The sequence below is a fragment of the Pogoniulus pusillus genome, chromosome 25, assembly GCF_015220805.1.
Source record: "Pogoniulus pusillus isolate bPogPus1 chromosome 25, bPogPus1.pri, whole genome shotgun sequence".
Lineage (NCBI taxonomy): Eukaryota > Metazoa > Chordata > Aves > Piciformes > Lybiidae > Pogoniulus > Pogoniulus pusillus.
The window spans coordinates 8,371,284-8,394,761 of record NC_087288.1 but is presented as its reverse complement, the minus strand read 5'-3'; the positions used below and the strand labels follow the sequence as shown (position 1 = coordinate 8,394,761).

At 48.9% G+C, this 23,478-nt stretch overlaps 1 protein-coding gene across 5 annotated transcripts in view; it reads right to left on the bottom strand.

The window, feature by feature from the left end:
- Positions 1–15,046, bottom strand: part of CAPN13 (calpain 13) — a 66,666-nt gene extending 51,620 nt beyond the window's left edge. For 4 of the 5 annotated variants that reach the window (XR_010307016.1, XM_064164339.1, XM_064164341.1 and 1 more), the window contains exons 1-2: positions 6,317–6,380; positions 5,406–5,524 (exon numbers count right to left, since the gene is read on the bottom strand). Coding sequence is in view for 4 of the 5 variants with exons in the window: in XM_064164339.1 (XP_064020409.1) it covers positions 5,406–5,524; positions 6,317–6,332 (135 nt within the window). In the remaining variant the exon portion in view is untranslated. Of the gene's footprint in view, positions 1–5,405; positions 5,525–6,316; positions 6,387–14,279; positions 14,526–14,877 lie in introns of those variants that run through there. The other variant, XM_064164342.1, reaches the window with a different exon arrangement.
- Positions 15,047–23,478: the final 8,432 nt, after the last annotated feature.

Genomic DNA, 23,478 nt, shown 5'->3' with positions numbered 1-23,478 from the left:
TTCACCAGACCAGCTGAGAGGGCTTGGAAATAAGATAAAGCTCTATTTAGAGCACACCTAAATGTACATGCACACGCACACAGAACATTTATGAGTACTTACAATTGCATGCAATTGAGAAAGAACACAGAAAGGCAGATTCCCTCCCAAAGTAAACTGCCCAGAAGGGGCTCAAAGCCATCCTCTCTTTCTCCCAGACAGACAAACCAACCAGCAAAGTTTCTTATCTCTCAGTGGAAGATATTACAGCAGAGCAAAGAGGTGAAAACAGCGAGAGCTCTGAGGCAGAAGAAGAGCAAATTGTTTCTACTTTGGCTCTTTATCCCTTTTAGCAAACCAATGAATGATACAGACTTCGTCCTTATTTTCCTTTTATAACCAGTGACCTAATTTCTCTCATTAGAATATTCCAATTAGCCTCAAACCAGCACAGGCACATTGTTGATGGAGCTACCAAGTGGCTGGATTTTACAGTGTCACAGGGAGTCACCTGGGAATATGAAGAGTCCTGCAGTCAGTGGGAGGAAGGATTCAACATGGGCAACAGGCTAATATCCTTAGGCAACAGCAAGTGTTCAAGGTGATAGAGAACGCTCATGCAGTAATGCCACTGCACTCTGCTCAGGTGAGACCTCACCTGGAGTGAGCTCTGGTGCCCTCAAGATAGGAAGGACATGGACCTGATGGAGCAGATTCAAAAGAGGGCCATGAAAATAACTGGGGGCTGGAATATTTCCACCACAAAGAAAGGCTGGGGGAGCTGGGGTTGTTCAGCCTGAAGAAGAGAAGGCTCTGAGGACATCTAATAGTGACCTTCCAGTACCTTAAGGGGGCTACAAGAAGGATGGAGAGAGATTGTTTACCAAAGCCTGCAGGGATAGGACATGGGGCAATGGTTTGAAATTAGAGAAGGACAGATTTAGATTGGACGTTAGGAAACTAAGTTCTGCACCATGAGAGCAGTGGAACACTGGAACAGGCAGCCCAGGAAGGTAGTTGAGGCCTCATTCCTGGAGATATTCAAGGTCAGGGTCGACAAGGCTCTGGGCAACCTGATCTAGTTGAGAAAGTCTCTGCTGACTGCAGGGGAGTTGGACTGGGTGACCTTTGGAGGTCCCTTCTAAGCCAAACTGTTCTAGGATTGTATTCTGTGGTTCAGTGAGCCTCACTCCTCAGCTGCACTTGGATTTCTCCTTGCAGCACAGCTCTTGGCCAGAGAGCCTCTGGCAATATTCAGACTCTGGACTTGCTTTCCTTTGTTTCAGTTAAGACTCTGATGTGCCAGCATGGACAGGGATGGTGTAGTGACTAAAGACTGCTCTGAGGTGTTATCCATCTCCGTGATGGATGAGGAGGACGCAGGCGGTCTCTCCGGCATGTGGACAGAGCAGGTGTTTCTCCAGCTGATCCAGCTGATGAAACCTTCCAAGGGAGAAGACAGGGAAAGAGATCTGTGGGGATGAGCTAAAGGAGCCATTTCCAGAGTCATTAGCAGATTAATGTAGCTTAGCATGATTCGCAATCATAAGAGGCCAAGCTCTTATTTGCAGTAATGCTGAGGACTCCAGTGGAAGCATGCCAGCAATAGATTTAGTCTAGCATGGGTTTATTTCAGCAGCTTTGTTCAATGAAAGCCCCAAAATGAGCTCTTCTGCTGGAAAAGCACAAGACCATATCTGGCCAGCAGCAAAGCAGCTTACAGTCTGCTAAGCCAAAAGCATGTTTGACCCTGCTTCCGTTCTGCCTCACCCCAGCCTCTTACTTTCCTGCGTTATTGATGGCAGGATTGACTCAGAACCTGAGCTCAAGGAGCGGTTTTGAGGCTTCTGCTTGATTTTGGCAGGATGGGACTTGATGAAGAGCCCAAGAAGAGAAACAGGCAAAAGGACAGTCCACAAGAAGCTGTCCTTTCTGGTGGGGGGGGTCCTGCTCTGGAGGGGGGGTTGGACTCGATGACCTCTTTGGGTCCCTTCCAACCCCTAACATCCTGTGATCCTGTGTGCCTGATGGCCACCATTCAATGCCTGGCAGCAGGTCATAGAATCAACCATCTTGGAAGAGACCTCCAAGATCATCCAGTCCAACCTAGCACCCAGCCCCATCCAGTCAACCAGACCATGGCACCGAGTGCCTCAGCCAGGCTTTGCTTGAACACCTCCAGGGATGGTGACTCCACCACCTCCCTGGGCAGCTCATTCCAATGCCAATCACTCTCTCTGCCAACAACTTCCTCCTAACATCCAGCCTAGACCTCCCCTGCCACAACTTGAGACTGTGTCCCCTTGTTCTGTTGCTGGTTGCCTGGCAGAAGAGCCCAACCCCACCGGGCTACAGCCTCCCTTCAGGTAGTTGTAGACAGCAATGAGGCCATACCTGAGCCTCCTCTTCTCCAGGCTGCACACCCCCAGCTCCCTCAGCCTCTCCTCACTGGGCTGTGCTCCAGGCCTTTCACCAGCTTCGTTGCCCTTCTCTAGGCACCTTCCAGCACCTCAACATCTCTCTTGAACTGAGGAGCCCAGGTCAGTACAGACAGAAGATGAGACATGCAGCCACAGCTGCCCATGGTGCTTAACAGGCAAACACAACAAAGAAAGAGGGAGAGCAACCTGGAGCCAGCTGTGGGGATTAATCCAGCTCAGACTCTCTTTTCCACAACTCAGGTCTTTGGCTACCTTCAGGAGGGAGCTCAGGCTTGGAAGCCCTCTGAGCAGCACTGATTTTAGTTTAGCTAGAGAAAGAGAGCTGCTTTGTCCTGCCAGCTGCAGACTTTCAGACCACAGTCTCACCTGAGCTCACGAGAACAGGAGAAGCCATAATGGGAAAGAGAAATCTTAGGGAAAGTCATGGGATGCTCTGGGTGTGCAAGACAGATACAGGAGCATCCATTCTCACTGTATGGATGCAGAGGGGAACAATGCCTTCACTTTTCAGCTTGGTGACATTTCTTTATACCTTCAGGATTTAAAGCGCTGCAGCCTGGGAGCATGACAGTGAATGAAACAAAGAATCCCTGCTTAGCCAGACGGGCTTAGGGACACTCTTAGCTTCCACATTCCTGGTGAGCCTTTTAAATGGACACTTTATTTTCCTGGGCTTAGAAGGAGGAAGAAGAAACCAGACAGTTGCAAGATGACAATAAGCCTAGGGTGCTGCTGCTCAGAGGGGGAATACACTGTGGCTATTATGCCTCTTTTTTGTGCTGTCCCTTGACATGGACCTTAGAGATCTCCAGTTGTGAAGTGAAAATCCCATGCCTTTCAACCACTGCCTTTTGCACGCTGCTAGAAGGCACCTATTGGCTGTGTCATGAAACAAGAGATGACTAAAGACTTCAGCAGATTTCTTTCTGAGAGCAGGGGCGTGAAGGCTCAGGGCAGATCCCCTCTCTTCTGGGTTGTGCTATAATCCCCCTGCAGAATATTTCTGCTGTCCCCCCAGGCTGAGCTGTTGCTGCTCACTTGCACAACATATGGCACATCCTGGCTCACCAGCATCAGACTTTCTGTGTCAAAGAAAGCACAAACATGGGACTGCCTTAATTCCTGCTGAAATAATGTCATGGTAATTGTTCCTTAGATAAAAACATCGCCCATCCTAGCTGCAGCTGATGTAGTGCTGAACACTCTTGCAGCCAGCCACTGCTGTGCAGGAAAGCTGAAGCAGCTCCACGAGAGGCAACGTGTTCCAGACCCAAGGAGGTGGAGGGGGGAGAAAAAGGTGTTAGCTAAAATTGTTGTGTTAGCATATGCTATGCCTTGTTTGTGATTCTTCACTGAACTGAGGACTGGTGGCTTAGCCTGTGGATGGCAGTAAAATATCTTTGATGGAATAATTGGAAGGCACTGCCAAGATGCATTTCCATTCAGAGTAGCTTTCTCAGGGCTTTATCGCTCAAGGAAAGCCAGAAACAGTTGCATTGATTTGCAGATGAGATGACAGGGAAAACATTTTCAAATACTGTAAGGTATTTATACTGCTTAAGACTGAAGGTTTGTTCCTAACTAATCTTTTCAAATCTCTCCTGAAGAGACAATCTAGCTTGCATCTTTTCAATGTGTTTGAAGTGGACTGCTGCCCCTTCACCTGCTTTGTCTCACACAGTGCACCTCTGCATGCTGGAAATGGGCCAAGACAGAAACATCTGGTATGCTGAGGAGTGAAAGAACAGAGCAAAATTTAGACTCCCTGCAAGATAATCTCCTGATGCTCCTCCACCAGACCTCTGAAGGTCAAAGAGGTCTCACTGACAAAGCTCTTTGCTTGGTATTGAGCTGAGTATAACAGAAGTGATTTGTGAGGAAAGGGAGATGATGAATGGCTGAGTGCTTAGTGATTCTCCCTCCATCCAGTTTAGATTCTGGAGTTTAATGGGACTGCAAGTGCTTCTAGTCCCACAGAGTATGTGGTTGACCCTGACACAAGCAAGCAGGGCCTGGCAGTTACTAACCCAGCCATTTCAGAGACTTTCAAGAGTCAGTGGGCAGTGAGGTTTACTGACAAGAGTTATTTTCTCCTCTGAAACAGTTATCTTTCTGAAATAAAGGACTGGACGTGAGGAGGAAGTTCTTCACCATGAGAGTGGTGAAAGCCTGGAATGGGTTGCCCAGGGAGGTGGTTGAGGCCTCATCCCTGGAGATGTTTGAGGCCAGGCTGGATGGGGCTCTGGCCAGCCTGATCTAGGGTAGGGTGTCCCTGGCTAGGGCAGGGGGGTTGGAACTGGCTGATCCTTGTGGTCCCTTCCAACCCTGACTGATTCTATGAAATATCAAAACTCTCTTTTTCTGATCTGTCTCCAGGGATCTGTAATTTCCAGCCCCATCTATGAGCTCAAAGGGCAAAGTGGGAGAAACAGAAAAGGAGTCCAACTAGATGAAGAGCACAGGAGTGCTGACAGCCATGACAAACTGTGTCAAACTAAACAGAATGTCAGCCAAAACAGATATGCACACACATGTCTGAACAGCTGGCATCTGCACCTCTGGAGTCAGAAGGTTCAGGAATGGGCTTCAACATCCCAGCAGTGTGATTGCCCCACTGGGAACATAAAGAGTCATCATAGAATAAACCAGGTTGGAAGAGACCTCCAAGATCATCCAGTCCAACCTAGCACCCAGCCCTAGCCACTCAACCAGACCATGTCACTAAGTGTCTCAGCCAGGCTTTTCTTGAACACCTCCAGGGATGGTGACTCCACCACCTCCCTGGGCAGCCCATTCCAATGGCAAATCACTCTCTCTCCTAAAGCCATTAGAAAATTTGGCATTTCCTGCAAAATTCTGAGCTGGGAGGTAGCACAGAAGATCCAAAAGCATTCAAGGGTGTTGAGATCTGGGACTGCATTTTGGACCCCTGCGTGATCTAAGTGAAGAAGCCCGAGCAGTAGCAATAAAGCAGAGAAGACATACCCTGAAATGAAAAATGCCAGCATAATTGTCCTGGAATCCTTGGTCCTTTGGTAAAACGTTTTCCAAAAATTGCTTCTGCAGTGTCAGGGAGCCCAGGGCAGCCAGCATCCAGCAGTCACCTCAGGGGAGGCAAAAACACAGCATTCAGTCACTCATGGTTGTGGACCATGGCTGGCTCGCAGGAGAATGAACTTCAACATCCAAGAGTCAGCTTGTTAAAAGAAACCAATGTTCTGTCTCACTTTACCTCCCTCAAAATGCTGAAGCACAACCTAGTATCAAGCAGCATTGTCCTTTGGGAACCCTGATGCCATCCTTCTCTACTTTCATGCTACTCCTGACTTCTGTGGCCATATTGAGAGCACTGTTTAGGAGCTCCTCAAGACTCTCTTTTCTTTCTATATGGGAGCAGAGCTGCACTCAAATCCACACATAGTTAAGGGCCAGGAGTAAAAAGAAGCAACCTATACAGGGTGCAGATACATGACTGGGTAGGTTTTGGAGGAGATAGAAGTATCCACAGGAAAGCAAACACTGAGGGTCAGATGAAGACATTAGGATGAAAATTTAGTCCTATATGTCGGGGCTGTGCCTTCTTACCCGAGAGAACTGTTTGACTCTTGTCCTTCAAGCATCAGCCTGATCCCAGTTGGAGCTCCTTTTCTATGCTTGTCCTTACATAGAAGGCAAGTGCCATGTGTAAGTGACAGAGATTAGAGCTGCTGCATTTGGGAACCCTGCTATATAGCTACAATAAATTGTGTGAAGACTTGAGTCTGGATTGACCTGCACTGATTTCTCACTGCAGCTACCATGGTCCAGGTCTTCCCACCAAACACTCAGAACACAGCAAAGCAATCACAGGTTGCTGCTTTGTGCCAGTCTTCTCCAAAACAGGAATATCACCTTACCTATTTCTCCTTGCATGATATCAAATCTGCTAACTCCATTCACCACCAAATGTGGGTTTCTCTGAAGTTCCTAGAGGAAAGACAATGAGAAGAGCAGTGTGAGTGCCCAGCCTTTTCCCACAGTGTGTTCCTGCCCTTGGAGACCCTTGCTTGCCTACCTTTAACACAGCTGGAAATTATTTCCCTTGGGCCCTGATGTTTTGTTGGCTTGAGCCCTGATGTTTTGTTCTCTACCATCAGAAGAGATGACCATCAGCAAATTCACAAACTGGGAATGATGGCTGACACCCTGATAGGTTGTGCTGCCATCCAGGGAGATCTGGACAGGCTGAAGAGCTGGGCAAAAGGGAACCCCACAAGTTCTGCACCTGAGGAGGAATAACAGAGGGAACCAGAAGAAACTAGGGGTTGTCTTGCTGGAAAGTAGCTCAGAAAGACCTTAGAGTCCTAGTGGAGAAAAAGTTATCTGTGGGACAGCAATGTGCATTGTTGGCCAGGAGAACCAATGGCATCCTGGGGTGCATTAAGAAAAGTATGTCCAGCAGGTCCAGGGAGGTCCTCCTGCATCTCTACTCTGCCCTGGTGAGACCACATCTGGAAGACATTGTTCAGTTCTGAGTTTCTTAGTTCAAGAGAGACAAGCATCTGCTGGAGAGTCAAACAGAGAGCTACTAAGATGACTGGGGACCTTGAATATCTCTCCTGTGAAGAAAGACTGAGAGATCTGGGGGTGTTTAGTCTGCAGAAGGTTGAGAGGGCATCTTATTAATGTCAAGATGAAGGTGCCACTCTTTTTGGCGGTGCCCACTAACAGGCAATGGAAGGTAGGAAATTCCACCTCAACATCAGGAAAAACTTCTTTGTTGTGAGGGTGCTGGAGTCCTGGAGCAGTCTGCCTAGAGAGGTTGTCGAGTCTCCTTCACTAGGACTTTCAGGACCCATCTGAGTATGTTGTTGCATGATCTACTCTAGGGGATCCTCCTATGGCAAGGGGTTGCACTTGATGATCTCTGGAGGTCCCTTCCGACCCCTAACATTCTGTGGTTCTTTTTCAGTCTGCTCAGCTGTTCCTAGGGATGGCAACTTGTGGCCTTGTGCTCATTGAGTTTTTATTTGAGTTTCTCTGATGTCAGCAAAACCTCTGAGAGACAGCTCTGACCCTGGCTGCTAAACCATGCAGTTTGCTGGGCGATAGCAGGGAAGACAAACAGAGGTTTCCACGAAAAGTGGATCAGTGTCTGTACCTCAGCTCAGCTCAGAGTCTGTACCTCAGCTCAGCTCTGAGTCTGGGAATATGATACTCTCCCAGCCTTTTGTATTTCCATGCAGGACTAATGCAGATCAGCCTGGGCTGCTTACAGAAAGAGAGGTTAATCTCTGGCTGCAAAATCCCATAGGCCTGGCTGGCTTATTTTTAATTCAGGGAGAATTTTTCTTGAGTTCTTTTGAGAGTCTTGCTTGGGCAGTGATGGGGGAAACACATCAGAGCATGGCTTTGCACACAAGAATGTGAGCCATTCTCCCACCTTCATCTGGCTTTTGGGCTGAGATATCTGAGTGCTCAGATAGGAAGGGTGTGAGAATCCCCTGTGAGTAGCCCTTGGCACCTCCCAACTGAGTAAGGCTCTGTTCTGAAAGAGCAATCAGCTTTAAATAGGAAAGTCACTGCACATCTAAAAAAATGAAGAGATGAAAGGGAGAAAAACCAACTGAGCAAGTTAAAAATAATGCAGCAGCTCTTCCTTAAGCAGGCCCTGGCATTTCTTCTCCCCAGCTGATTTGACATGCTGCAAGAAAATGAGACCAGTGCACGACACGGCTCGTGACTGGCGCGGCTGCTCGAGCGCAGCATTAGCAACCTTGTCACTCTGCTGAGATGGCTTCATGGCCATCAAACCCCTCTAAGAAGTTTCCCTGTCAGGAGAAGATGCAGTGCAGTGTCACTGTTCCAGGCTGGCAGACAGACCGTGCTCCCACAGCACTGCTGACTGGGGAAAGCAGCCTGGGCAGGCATCTTCCTTGGCAGCTGCTTTGATGCAGCCACCCCCACGATTTCAGGGACTTAGAATGAGAGATTTATCCATGGCATGGGAGCAAGCCCAATGAAGTGGTGGTCATCAGTGACAGTAGTTGGTTGCAATGCAGGAAAACAGCAGTGCTGAGCCCTTCTCCCTTCCCCTTGACATCTCTCCCAGCTTTATTTCTCCCTCCCTCTTGATTTCCCTGACAGTAGTTTGCTTTGCTCACCAGGGTCGACTCAAAACCCACAAGCAGGAAAAAACAACTTACACAGCAGAGCCCAGAGCTTGGTCCATGCCTTTGTGTGTGTCTGACTGGCAATAGCCATCCCAGAAAACCAACAGCACAAAGAAATGGGTGAGTTTGTTCCCCTGTCGTTCCTGAGGCTTAGTTGCCCCAAGCAGGCTGGCTGGGCTCTGATGGTGACCTGGAGGTCATAGCTGCCCTGGGAGTGACTACCACAGAGCAACATGAGCCTGAAGCTAATGGGAAAGCAGCTGCATCTCCTGGGAGATTCCTGAGGAAATGCCTGCTGCTCTGGACTGTGCTGGGACAGCAAAGCTGAGTGCACTCTGGATCCTGCTAGCCTGTTATGGAGACTGGCTGAAAAGTTAGCCCAAGCAGTGCCTCAGCAGGTACCCTCTTGCCCACCAAGGTGTTCAAACTCCCCAGTAAGCAGAGATGAGTTGAATCATCAAGCAGGTTCCTTGCTGAGATAAATCAGCAATTTTGTCTAACCCCAGAAAAGAGATGATCTGAAGGGCTATGAGGATGATGAAGGGCCTGGAACATCTGTCTGATGGGGAAAGGCTGAGAGACCTTGCACAACACAGCTAAGCCTCTGCCCAAAATGTACGAGCCTCACCGGTCGGTAGTGCCCAAATGGCCTGGCAAATAAAGAAACCCCAGCTGTAACTCTAGGTCTGTCCAGAAGCAGGGCCCTCTTCTGCTGAGAAATTATGAGGAGGCTTTGTGACAGTTTGCCAAGGCTTCTCAGCTTTAGCTGGAGGGGAAAAAGAAGCAGCAGCCGAAAGAGGCACACGGTCTCTTCTCAGAGCGTCTACAAATCTAGCAGTGAAGGCAACCATATGGGCTGCAAGTCAAGTGTTCTGCCTGAACTCATCCCTCCAGGACAAAGCTATCACCACTTGATTTCCCTGGCCCACTGAAGACTTCATTATGCATTCAGAGTGAAAGAGAAGTTCAAGTGGAAGCCAATTCATCCTCTAGCGAATGCTCTTCCCACAGAAGGCCTGTTTATCCAAAGGGCAAGATGGAGAATGAATTGGAGCGGTGGAAGGACAGTGCCCTCTACATACATCTGGCTCTCAAATTCTTTTCATAGATTCATAGAAACAGCCAGGCTGGAAGAGACCTCCAAGATCATCCAGTCCAACCTAGCACCCAGCCCTAGCCAGTCAACCAGACCATGGCACTAAGTGCCTCAAGCCAGTCCAAACTCCTCTGCAGAAAGCAGGGGCATCCTCAGCTAGATCAGGTTGCCCAAAGCAATGGTGGAGGTTAAGAAAGTAAGACAGAAGTCAACCTGGCCATACTGTGCCAGCAGGATGCAACACTGCTCCCTCCCTGGGAGATGTGTTCAGGCAGGAATCAGTCTCCTCTGGGGAAAGTATTGTTTATCTCCTTGCTGAGTAGTCTGGGTGGCTTAAAAGCCTGGGCGCTGAGCCACCTGTGTCTTTACAGTCAGGATTAATGACCTAAGAACAAAGAGATTCTGCACATTTCTGCACAGGTGAAAAGGTGCCCAACTGACAAAACTTCCTGAACTGGGCAATTTGACTCCTACCACTGCAGCCTTCCCTTTTCCTGCCCAGGGGATAACTCCCAAAGGCAAGTGGGTGCAGCAGTGGCCTTTCAGGACATTTGAAATGCAAATAGAGCTTTATTTGCTTCCCCTCTTGGCTCAAAACATCTGCAGCACTATAAATGTAAAACAGCCACTGCTAGTTAGCAACATCTCCTGCTTCATTCTTCCAGGAGGCACAGGACATGCTTTAATGTCACTCTGACACAGCATGCGTGTTGTGGTGATGTTTAAGTACTCCTGGTGGGGCTCCCCAGGCAGTTGGCACCTTTGCCCTTTCTCTGGCATCTAGCAGAACAAAACCTGGCTGCTCAGGAAACAGCTGCAGGTGGGAATTTTGGTCTAAACCAAGGTAAAACAAAACCCCTCAAAACAACAACCACCACCACAAATGTTAAAATGGAGCCTTCTTCAGCTCTGACATCCTGAGTTTCGTTTCCAGTCAACTCAGCAGTCTCAACTTTCATCCCTCAAGCACATCACAGAAGAGCAGCTGATGAGGCTGCCTTAACCTCTGTAATAGAGGAAAATGCTTTTTAATGTTCTCATTGTGAACCCTGGACCATGAACACTGAGTTTAAATCTTCAAAGGAGAGCTCTGGCAAAGTTAATGAATTTTCATCCCACTCCTGCCTGAAAAATATCTGGAAAATTCTTGGAAGTGATTTGCTTTCAGTCAGTTTGGTGGAGCAATGCAGGCTAAGGGTGTCTAGTGACAGGGTGGGGGGGAAGGGTTTGAAGCTGAGAGAGGGCAGGGTTAGACTGGATCTTAGGAAGAGGTTCTTCAGCATCAGGGTGGTGAGATTCTGGAGTAGGCTGTCCAGAGAATCTGTGGATGCTTTCTCACTGTGGGTGTTCAAGGCCAGAATGGATGAGGCCTTGAGCAGCTAAGTCTAGTAAAGAGGTGTCCCTGCCCATGTCACAGGGGTTGGAGTAGATGATCTCTGAGGTCCCTCCCAACCTCAGCCATTCTAGGATTGAAACTGTCTGATGACTGGTGAAACAAATCTTCCAAGGGGAAGTGTTGGGAAGGAGAGGACCTCTGCAAAGTTTTGAAACCACAAAAATTTTCATCCCTCAGCTACATGGGCTCAGCAAAATGGAAAGGGGTTTTGCAGCACTAGTCTCACCTGGCAAACTTCAAACACTGGCAGCAGTGGGTTCTGCTTTTTTGGCAAGCCACATCAGCCCCTTTGCACACTAAATGTACCTCGGGGTATTAGAGCAGGATTAGATGTTCATCCTACACTGAGTCCCTCAACATTAGTGGTAGATGGGTTTCTGTACCAGCCTGCTTGCTTTGGAAATCCTACTCTTCTCTGCTCCTCCCAAATGGCACAAGCAGCAGGGTGGTTAATACTTAACAGAACTGCCTCATAACATTTTATTCCAGTTTATCTAGCTCTAAAATGCCCCTGAGAGTCCTTTCTAATATCCACGTTTCTCTTTCATGAGTCTCATGCTTAGTTATCATATCTTCGCCTTTCTCAGTCTGTAAAAGGTGGCAACTAATTCCTCTTCCTTCCTTTCTGCAGTTACTCTTCTACTGTAAACCTTCTTTGAAGAGAGATTATCCCCCCACACACCTGCTGTGAACCTGTTAGCAAAGGGCTGGTATGAAAACCATCTGTAATCTCACTGGACTTGGATCTGAAGAAAGGCTGTCTAAGGAGAAGCCCTGATGTTCAGCCAGCAGGAAGAGCTATTTCTGCAGGGAAAGGTGATCCCATTTTAGCAGCCCCAGAGAGGACACTCAGACATCTGTGCTCAGCACCTCCACTCCTATCAAGCCATGTGAGAGAGCATCAGCCCAGACTGGAAGTGCCTGCAACTCTGCACACAAAATCACTCCTGACATTGGCAGGCTCAGCTGCAGCAAAGGGAAGTGAGAAGTTCAAACCTTAGCCACCCATCCCTATCACTGCAGCCACAGCCCTGTTGGTGTCCAGGCTGCAGCTTCTGCTCCATCTAATAATATTTTACCACATCCCATTCCTTTTACACCACAGTTGGAGATTCCCACTTTTCCATTCACATTTAGCAACTCTGCAGGGCTAGCCTGCTTCCCTCCCATGAGCCTTGGCTTTCAGTGTCCATGCTGGCAGCAGACTCTGCTGCTGCTATGCCAAGGCCACCTCCAAGCCAAGCTCCAGCATACCCTCATTGCTCTATGTGCATCCAGATACACCTTTTCTAGTTGTCTTGTCCAGTCTCTGCAGACTCACAGCTACTGCCTCTGCAACCTGAGGAGCTGGCTGCAGAGAGACCTCAGAATCACAGAATGTCAGGTTGGAAGAGACCCCAAAGATAATCTGGCCCAACCTTTAGGTAACAGGAGAGTTGAAATGAGCTGGTCCAACACCCTGTCAAACTGAGTCTTCAAACTGTCCAATGTAGGGGAACTCACTGCTTCCCTTGGGACATGAGTCCAATGCCTGAGTGTCCTCATGGGGAAACATTTTCTTTTGCAATCCAATTGGAATCTCCCCAGCAGTAACTTGCCCCCATCACCCCTTGCCTTGTCCTTGGGACTCCTTGTGAAAAGGAAGTCTCCATCCTCTTGGTTTTTACCTTTACAGTAAAAAAGAGTACATAAAGGGATGAACAGGTTGCCCCAGCCCAGGGAAGCTAAAAGTCCCAGGCACTAGTGGAGAGCTCAGAAAAACCCAGCAGAAAGGCAGCCTGCACCTGCAGCAGAATCACAGAAAACATCCAGTTGGAAGAGACCTCCAAGATCATCCAGTCCACCCCTCGACCCAGCATTGAAGGCTCAACACTAAACCATGGCCCTAAGCAACAAGTCCACACCCTGCTTGATCACCTCCAGGGATGGTGACTCCACCACCGCCCTGGGCAGACCATTCCAATGGTTGAATCATAGATTCAACCAGGTTAGAAGAGATCTCCAAAATCATCCAGCCCAACCTAGCACTCAGCCCTATCCAGTCAACTAGACCATGGCACTAAGTGCCTCATCCAGGCTTAGCTTGAACACCTCCAGGGATGGCGACTCCACCACCTCCCTGGGTTGAGAACCCTTTCAGGGAAGAAATATTTCCTAGCATCCAGCCTGAACTTCCCCTGGTGCAGCTTGAAACCATTTCCCATAGTCCTGTCTCTTGACACCAAGGAGAAGAGGATGCCCTCTCCTTGCTCTAATCTCCCCTCAAGTAGCTATAGAGAGCAATGAGGTCTGCCCTCAGCCCTCTCTTCTCCAGACTGATTGTCCCCAGCTCCTTCAGATGCTCCTCACAGGCCAGATGCTCCAGGCCCTTCACCAGCCTCAATGCCCTTCCCTGGACATGCTCCAGCCCCTCAATGTCCCTCTTGCAGAGAGGGGCCCAGAACTGAACACAAACATATCATACAGACCAATACTATGGAGAGTAGCCTGACCACAAGAAGATTCCCTGAATTGGGTCCTAGGATAAAAGAGCTGAGTGTTGTGACTCCAACTCCCCACAATCAAAGATCGTGACTAGAATTCAACAGCCTTCCAGGTTTGCACAAAGTCCTCTGGAAGCAGATCAAAATGAGAAAACTGCTTCTAGTCACAGAAAAATGTTTTACAGAGGGAGCTCAGGCTTTTTAACTTGGAGAGGAAGAGACTAAGGGCTGACCTCATTCATGTTTATAAATATGTAAGGGGTGAGTGCCAGGAGGCTGGAGCCAGCCTATTGTCGGTGATGCCCAGTGACAGGACAAGGGACAATGGGTGGAAGCTGAGGCATAGGAGGTTCCATGTGAACCTGAGGAGGAATTTTTTCCCTGTGAGGGTGGCAGAGCACTGGAACAGGCTGCCCAGGCAGGCTGGGGAGTCTCCTTCTATGGAGATATTCAGGAACTGTCCAGGTGCATTCCAGTGTGATCTGCTCTGAGTGATCCTGCTCTGGCAGGGGCAGGGGTCTTTCGAGGTCCCTTCCAGCCCCTGACATTCCGTGATTCTAGTTTGTTATCTTCCCTCCACTCATTCCCCAGCAAGGATCCCTCCCTGCAGTTTGCACTCCAGGTGTTCCCCTTGGCATCCCCTTCCCTGCTTAGCACAGACCTCCTTGCCCCGGCCGGCAGTGCTGCCATACTGCATGAAGACCACAAAGCACCCCAGCTGGCATAACTCACAGTTGGCCTTTTCCACTGGATCTGACGCAGAACATCTTCTGGGAGCACGTTGTGCCCGATGGAGCTGAGGTGAGCAGGGAAGGTGGCATCCTCAAAAAGCAGCCCCTGGCTCAGGCATAAGGCACGCAAGTGGGTGAAGTCCTGGTTATTGAATTTCTTCAGGTTCTGGAGGCTTCCTGCCCCTGTGGCTTGCCAGCCCTCATCCGAAGTCAGGGCAGAGCCAGGGGCCAGCATTGTGTGCTTTGCCTGGGAAGAGGAGACAAGGACTGCCATTAGGATCACAGAACATCAGGGGTTGGAAGGGACCACATGAATCAGCCAGTTCCAACCCCCCTGCAATGCCCAGGGACACCCTACCCTAGATCAGGCTGCCCAGAGCCTCATCCAGCCTGGCCTTAAACACCTCCAGGGATGGGGGCCTCAACCACCTCCCTGGGCAACCCATTCATGCAGAGCAACTTCCTCCTCACATCCAGGCTGACTCTCCCCACCTCCAGCTTTGCTCCATTCCCTCTAGTCCTGTCACTACCTGATAGCCTAAAGACAGCTTCCCCCATCCCAAGTGGTGCCCGAGTGGTAAGTGAGAAACCAAAACCACCTTCCCCCCTCCACGCCGAGAGGATTGTGGAGCAGCAGCTTGCAAGGCTAAAGGCAGTCACAGTGACAAAATCCTTATTAGCTGGAAATGCCTGGAGAAAGAGTAGTCGTCAAATCCCAACTGCTTTATCTCAAACCAGGGCTGTCACTGCTACAGATTCAATTTGGAGTCTTCCCTGAGGACAGAGAGCAAAGCTGTTAGCGAGCCGCTGCGTTAGCACTGAGCTACCTCTGCAACAGAAGAGAGCCCAGGGGATGGAGCAAGAGCTGCAGACTTAGGGCAGGGGGAAGGTGCTGTGAGCCAGGGGGGCTCTTTAGAGGTATTCAGGACTTCTTCTGATTATGGATCACAGCTGTAATCCATGGGCATTTAGAGAGTTACTTAGTGCTGGAGCATCTCTTCTGTGGGGACAGGTTGAGGGAGTTGGGGCTGCTCAGCCTGAAGAAGAGGAGGCTTTGGGAAGACCTTAGAGCAGCCTTCCAGTACCTGAAGGGACCTAAAAGAAAGCCAGGAAGGGACATTTCACAAGGGCTTCTAGTGATAGGATGAGAGGGAACAGACCGAAGCTTGAGGAGGGCAGACTTAGACTGGAAATTAGGAAGAAATTCTGTACAGTGAGGGTGGTGAGACACTGGAACAGGTTGCCCAGGGAGGTTGTGGATGCCTCCTCTCTGGAGGTGTTCAAGGCCAGACTGGATGAGGCCTTGAGCAACCTGGGCTAGTAGAAGGTGTCAAGCCAATGGCAGGGGACTGGAACTAGATGATCTTTAAAGTCCCTTCCAACCCAAGCTGTTCTATGAGTTCCACAAGTGAGTGCCTAATGGTCACTCCATGTGATACCAAAGAGGGCAGAGATTTGTCTTTCCTTGGGACCTGCTACTTGTAAATACATTGTGTGTACATATGCTTGTACATGTAGCTCTGCTCTAAGTATAGCTTCATCTTATTCCTGCCTGAGCTAGTCTGCTAAATTCCAATACAAGTTCCTAATCCACCACAGGGTCCCATAGCTGGACACAGTAGTCCAGGTGAGGTCTCACTTGAGCAGAGTGGCAGATCACAGATTCACAGAATTAGCCAGGTTGGAAAAGACCTCCAAGATCATCCAGTCCAACCTAGCACCTAACCCTTCTAATCAACTAAACCATGGCAATAAATGCCTCAATCCAGCCTCCTCTTAAACACTTCCAGGGATGGTGACTCCATCACCTCCCTGGGCAGCCCATTCCAATGCCAATCACTCTCTCTGCCAACAACTTCCTCCTAACATCCAGCCTAGACCTCCCCTGCCACAACTTGAGACTGTGTCCCCTTGTTCTGTTGCTGGTTGCCTGGGAGAAGAGACCAACCCCACCTGGCTACAGCCTCCCTTCAGGTAGCTGTAGAGAGCAATGAGGTCTGCCCTGAGCCTCCTCTTCTGCAAGCTGCACACCCCCAGCTCCCTCAGCCTCTCCTCACAGGGCTGTGCTCCAGGCCCCTCACCAGCTTTGTCACCCTTCTCTGGACATGTTCCAGCACCTCAACATCTCTCTTGAATTGAGGGGCCCAGAACTGGACAAAGGACTTAAAGTGTGGCCTGACCAGTCTTGAATATGGAGGAAGAATAACCTCCCTTGTCCTGCTGGCCACACTGCTCCACCAGGATGCCACTGGCTTTCTTGGCTACCTGGGCACACTGCTGGCTCATGTCCAGCTACTACCTACCAGTACCCCCAGGTCCCTTTCTTCCTATATTTAAGAAGATATTTGTGATATTTGTCACAAACTGTTTGCACACATGGAAAACACCAACCAGCCACTCTGAAGGTGTGATGCACTCTGTGTGTGTGTCTCCACCTTACTGAACGGCGTCACCTTTCTGGGTGCTTCAGGCCACTTGGCCTTCTGACATTACAACAGCAGCCTATAAAAATAAGGAGCTGTGCATCTCATTGTTTTAATTAAAAGCCTCACCACAAAAAAAAAAAAAAGATCAGATGGCATTAAGAAATCACCCTCAGCCAACAAGAAGAGAGAACATTCCCCTTGGGCTTGCATTTTTTAATACAATGGAAATAAATCTCCTGTAATGTACCAGAACATGACAAGGGGAATGGCTTCTTCTTAACAAATACTCATTTGAAACTCTGCCCAGGCCCCATGCATGCTAAGATCTATTTCTTGCAACAGCATTCCAGCAAAACTGATTACTAATTCCAAACTCAAATTAAAACTAACAGAGCTTGAAGGCTGGGCCTGACATGAGTTGCCTCTCTTCTGACAGAGAACAAGGGTGTTGAGCGTGCGAGCTGTGTGTGTTTAATTATGTTGTTTAACACATCCGCAGTAAATTAACAACCAGCCTGAAAGAAGGAACACATTTTACCCTGCCCTTGCAGCCACAGAACAACCCCAGCTATCAGTACAGGGTGGGGACTGACCTCTTGGAAGGCACTGAGGAGGAAAGGACCTGGGCGTCTTAGTGGATGGGAGGTTGACCATAAGCCAGTGATGTGCTTAGTGGCCAGGAAGACCAATGGTATTCTGAGGTGTATTAGAAGGGCTGTGCTTAGTAGGTAGAGAGAGGTTCTCCTGTGCTCTGTTCTGCCCTGGTGAAGCCACATCTGGAGCACTGTGTCCAGTTCTGGGCCCCCCAGTTCAAGAGGGACATAGAACTGCTTGAAAGAGTCCAGCACAAAGCTGTGGGGCTCACTTTAGGTTCAGAAGAAGGAAAGTGGGTGCCTCAAAATGTGATGCAGCTCATCTTGAAGTGCCTGTGCTGGCATGAGGTGCACCTCATTACTTTCCACTCTGCAATTGACTCTAGACAGCTGTGTCAGATGTGGGCAGATACAAAGGAAAAAGTCCCTCTTTGTCTCACTTATCCCACGGGACACCTCTTGTGTCTGGGCATGTATTCCCTTTCATCACCTGGCCTGTTGTCTGCTCCCCCCATGCTCTCCACCTTGATAACTGTGCCCATTTGGGGAATCTACTCTGCCCCAGTGAGGCCACATCTGGAGCACTGTGTCCAGTTCTGGGCCCCCCAGTTCAAGAAGGACATAGAACTGCTTGAGAGAGTCCAGCACAGAGCCACAAAGATGATGAGGGGAATGGAACATCTCTCTTATGAGGACAGCCAGCACAAGGGGCAATGAGTGGAAGCTGAGGCACAAGAAGTTTCATGGAAACATGAGGAGGATTTTTTTTCCCTGTGGGGGTGACAGAACATTGGAGCAGGCTGCCCAGGGGGGTCGTGGATGTCCAAAACCTGCTTGGACACATTCCTGTGTGATCTGGGCTAGCTGATCCTGCTCTGGCAGGATGAGCTTTCAAGGTCCCTTCCAGCCCCTGACATTCTGTGATTCTGTGAATAGCTCCATCAGTATGGTGTCTGAGGGCACATTCATGGATAGATGAGCTCTACACCCACCCATGCCACTGTATGAGCAGCCCATGGGGTCACATTCACCTGGCTAGCACTGTCCTGGCCACCTCACCATCTCTTTGGAAGCAGCATCCTGAGTCCTAGCCACAGGTTTGGTCTCATAGGTGTATCATCACCTGCAAAGGTGAGAACAGCTTCTAAAGCAGAATTGTCTCCTGCCCAGCTGAGGACCTTCTTATTGTTATAAGGGACAAAGTTATAATGCAATGGATGTCAGAGGTCTTGTCTTTGCCTGCTCTCTGCCATGTGATGGAGGGAGAGAGGAAGAGATTTCAAACCCAAAAGTTGGTTCAGACACACTGGGAAACACTGGAGAAAAACAAGAGGCTGACTCTCAACTAAGGAAAGAAAATATTGATCAGAAGGGGTTAAACTTGCATTGCCTTAGTCTTGGGATATCCTCCAACACATTTGCTTATCTGAAATGGAGAAAGGAATCACGCCCAGCTCTGCATCTAGCTGCAGATTCCTTTCCAGCACAGAAATCCCTCTTCTTGCTGCCAGAGAAATCCCTTTTCTTGCTGTCTGTCTCAGCAGAGAAGGCAAATGACAGAGTGAGGGAGGAAAGAGAAGCAGTGGAAAAGCTGCAGAGAGAAGGAGGAAAAGGGATCAGGTATAAGAGGAGATCAGAGTAAAAAGGTTGGGTGATCCCCACAGAAACAAACCTGGGAAGCCCAAGCCCCCACCGTATCCTGCATTAAGCAGCTTAGGGTGTGTGCTTCATCTCCCTCCTGCACTCATTCACCAACGACGACAAGCAACTATTATAATCAAGTACTCAATGCTGGCAAATGTTACTGACAGCTAATTACATTTTGCATAAAGATTGATATCAGAATACATTTATCATTTCCTTCAATGGCTTCGGGTCTTTTTCACTGAGTAGAAGGTGGAAACAGGCAATCAGAAACATGTGCCTAGATCCCAGCTGAACTATCCACCTTCCCCTCTCCACCACTGTTCCCCAAACACTTCCAGTACATGTTGGCTCATCTGGGTTTCTCTGCTCTAGGAAGAGCAGCTGAGTTTTCTCAAACACTACAAGGGACACCAGAAAAGCCACAAATCCAGCAGCCCTTCCTTCTTCCTCCGATTCCTCTCAAGCACTCCAGATTATCAATGCCTATTTCATCTCTCCCATAATATTCAATACATGCCACAGCAATGCAAGCACTCCTCCCTCCCTCCAAGAGCCTGTCATTCATGTGTTTGGAGGACTGTGGAAACTTCAGGGAGTTAGCTCCAGAATTGCCTTTCAGGGAAGGGAAGCATGAGTTTATCAGCTCCCCTTGCACTCAAACACAGAAACAACCGAGACAGTGCTGCTTTGCAGCAGCTTGCCCACAGCAGCAGCAAATTGCAGAGGCATAGCAGGACCTGAACTCGGGTGTCCCAAACCCCAGATGGGCAGCAGCAACTTGTACATACAGTGTGTGAAAGCCTGAAGTACCTCAGAAAATCAGAACCAAAGCCAGGCACTTTGGCAGCCCTCCAGGAGATTGCTTTCCCAGCGGCATCTTGCGTGACTTTCTGCTCCCAACAGTCTGTGAAGTACTCCCTTCTGGCTATTTATTAAGTCAATTTTCTCCTCATTTTGCATACATAGCATAAGACAGTTCCAGATACCTTTTTCTTCTACCTCATTTAACAGCAGCCTACAGAGTCCTCCTCCTCTTAGGATCTCCACTCCCACTTGATCCAATTACTGCTGACAACTTACCATTGTACTAGGAGGCTCTTTGTGGGACAGCGAATTCATCTTCCCTCTCCCTCCAGGTAACATTAAGGGTGAGAACTGTAATTTATTCTCCAAGACAAATCCCTCTCCATGTGCCTGTGGTGCTTTCCCAGCACTATTAGTTGCATTTCACCTGCTTCCTCTGGTAGTAAGTGAAACAGCCAAAGTGATGTTTTACCTGCAGCACCGCGGATGCAAACTCTCCAGCCAACACCAAGAGAGCGAGAGGCTGGCACTACCCTTGCCCTCCTTTATAGGGCAGCTTTTGCCACGCCTTAAACAAACACAACCAGGTTGAAGTTGAGTTCAAGACCGAAAGCAAGCAATCTCATTCAGGCATAACAGCTTCATACAGATACCACACCGTGGAGAGAGATCTAGACTTCTATTAGCCACCCACTAGGAACTGTCTGTCGGTCAAAGTTGTCCGAGAGCTTCCTGCAGCTAACTGTGGCTTCGGTCGCAGGTGTTCTTGGAACAAAACAGGATTTGTCTGCACCTTCCACTCTTGCATATTATCACTTTTTCCTCCTCATGCCACTAGAAAATGTAGTAATCACCCAGGTTCCAGGCACAGCCTGGCAGGACTCACCACCAGACCAGTTATCAGAGCTGTGTGTCATTCTTTCTGCAGCAGTAAAAGCAGCAGGTACTCTTAGACCAAAGTGTTTATGCTGGGCTCTTCATTTTCACATCCCTTCACTGAGGTAGTTCATTTCCTTTAGGACTGCCTGAGTAATTTATCCATATATTTGTCAAGGAATCATCACAGAATCGCAGAAACAGTCAGGTTGGAAAAGACCCTCAGCATCACCAATATCCCTACTCTACAAGGTGCACCCTAAACCATATCCCCAAGCACCACATCCAAACGACTTTTAAACACATCCAGGGTTGGTGACCCAACCACCTCCTTGGGCAGCCCATTCCAATGCCTGACCACTCTTGCTGGGAAAAAATGTTTCCTAATGTCCTGTCTAAACCTACCCAGTCTCAGCTTAAGGCCATTCCCTCTTGTTCTGTCACTAATTACCTGTGAGAAGACACCAGCAGCAACCTCTCCACAATGTCCTTTCAGGTAGCTGTAGACTTCCCTCAGCCTCCTCTTTTTCAAACCAAGCAGTCCCAGCTCCTTCAGTTGCTCCTCATAAGATTTATTCTCTAGGCCCTTCCTCAGCTTCGTTGCTCTCCTCTGCACTCACTCCAGCACAGAATAGTTTATGTTAGTTCCAACATCTTCCACTAGACCAGGTCACAAGCTCCTGTCCAACCTGGCCTTGAACACCTCCAGGGAGGGGACATCCACAACTTCCCTGGGCAATCTGTAAAGAATTTTCTCCTATTAATCCAGTCCTAAATCTCCCCTCTTCCATCCAAAAGCTGTTGCCCCTCCTCCTATCACTCCAAGCCTTTGTAAAAAGTCCCTCCCTAGGGCCTAGGGGGCTGCCCTCCATTATCCAAAAGTCTAAAGCCAAGAAAAAAATAATAATTAAAAAAAACTAAAGAGTTTCTAGCAAAATCTATGGGAAGGAAGAAGTTATTTAATTCTGGGGAGGCCAAAGCGAGATAGGCTGAAGAGGCCTGAGATTCAAGGGAATGGTTGCAGCACACCCTCAAGGACATGTTCCCTGGCAGCAAGCATGTTTTTATAGCCTGGAAGTGTATTTTTGAAGGACAGGCACTTGGTGTCCTGGTGGACAGAAAGCTGAACAAAAGCAAACAATGTGCCCTTGCAGTAAAGCAAACCCAGAAGCTCCTGGGCTGCATGACCTGTAGCAGAGGGAGTGGGTCAGGGCAGGGAATCCTTCCCCTTTGTGCAGCACTTTTAAGATCATATCTGCAGTACTGTGATTAGTATTGGGCTACCCAGTGAAAGAGAGGCACTGAAAGTGCAGCAAGCCCAACAGAAAGCCACCAGGAATGGTCAGCAGGATGGACTACATGGCATGAGAGATGAGGCTGAGAGACAAGGCTCAGCCAGGAGAAAGAAACCCACTTCATAGATTTATAGATTCATAGTATAGTTTGGGTTGGAAAGGACCTTACAGATCACCTAGTTCCAGCATACACACACCCCCCACCTCATCCAAGCAAAGGGCAGGGACACCTTCCACTAGACCAGATTGCTCAAAGCCTCATCCAGCTTGGCCTTGAACACCTCGAGGAAGGGGGCACCCATGGCCTCCTGGGCAACCTGTGCCAGTGTCTCACTACCCTCACTGGAAAGAATTTCTTCCTAATCTCCAGTCTAAACCTGCCCTCCTCAAGCTTCAACTCACTTTCCCTCATCCTATCACCAGAAGGCCCTTGTGAAAGTTTCTCCACAGCTTTCCTGCAGGCCCTCTTCATGTACTGGAAGGCTGCTCATGAGAGCCTTCTTTTCTTCAGGCTGAACAGCCCCAACCCTCAGCCTGTCCCCAAAAGGGAGGTTCTCCAGCCCTCTGATCATCTTCATGGCCTCCTCTGGACCTGCTCCAGCAGCTCCATGTCCTTCTTAAGCTGGGAACACCAGACCTGAACACAGTACTCTCAGTCTCCCACTATCCAAAAGACAGTTGCAAACAAAGTGGACCCAGACTCTTCTTGAAGGTGCACAGAAGATAAGCAGAGGCACAAGCAGCAGCAAGGAAAATGGCACATGGTTAAAAAGTACTCAGAGTGGCTCAGCCCAAGAACAGAGGCATCTCTACACTTGGAGACATTCTGCTGGAAGAAGATGTCACCCTAAGCTGGAAGTCAACCCTGCTTTGAGCTGGAGTGGGAGTCAAAGACCTACTGAGATGCCTTCACATCCCTATGCTTCACTGTTTCTGGAGCTGCAGCTTATGCATCAGCATCCAGGCTGGCTTCAGCCCACCTGGGCTGCATGCAAGTGGGGCACATTAGTGCCATCACAGAAGCCCACACTGGTTACTGCACAGTTCACCTGGAAAGCCTGCATGGTCAGTGCACTTCAAGCACTGTGCTATGGCCCCACTGCTCACAACACCTCAGCTGGCAAATGGAAAACCAGCTCAGGTTATGGGTGCATGCATTGCTTTTCCTGCTGCTGTGTAGTGAAGAGCTCGTGTCCTTCCCAACAGCTATTCCAGAATTGGTCAGGCTATCTGCAACTCACTCAAAACTAATTGCTTAAATAGATTGGACAAAAGCCTCAGAGCTGGGACCTGATCAAGCAACTTAGTACTGCAAAGCAAAGCAAACCAAAGGTTTTACTGAGGACAGGGAGAACCTGAATGTAAAGCTTCAAATGACACATTTTGGAATTCAGAAGTCAAGAGGGGATGCCATGGAGGCAGCTTTTCTTTTTCTGAGGAGGTTTGGTAGTTAGCCCAAGAAACTGTCCCCTTTTTTTCAAGCTACCATCAAAAGAAAAGTCACTCTGCAGTGTGTGTTTGTGAAGTTTAGTCTGGGAATTAACAGGAACTTAGCAATG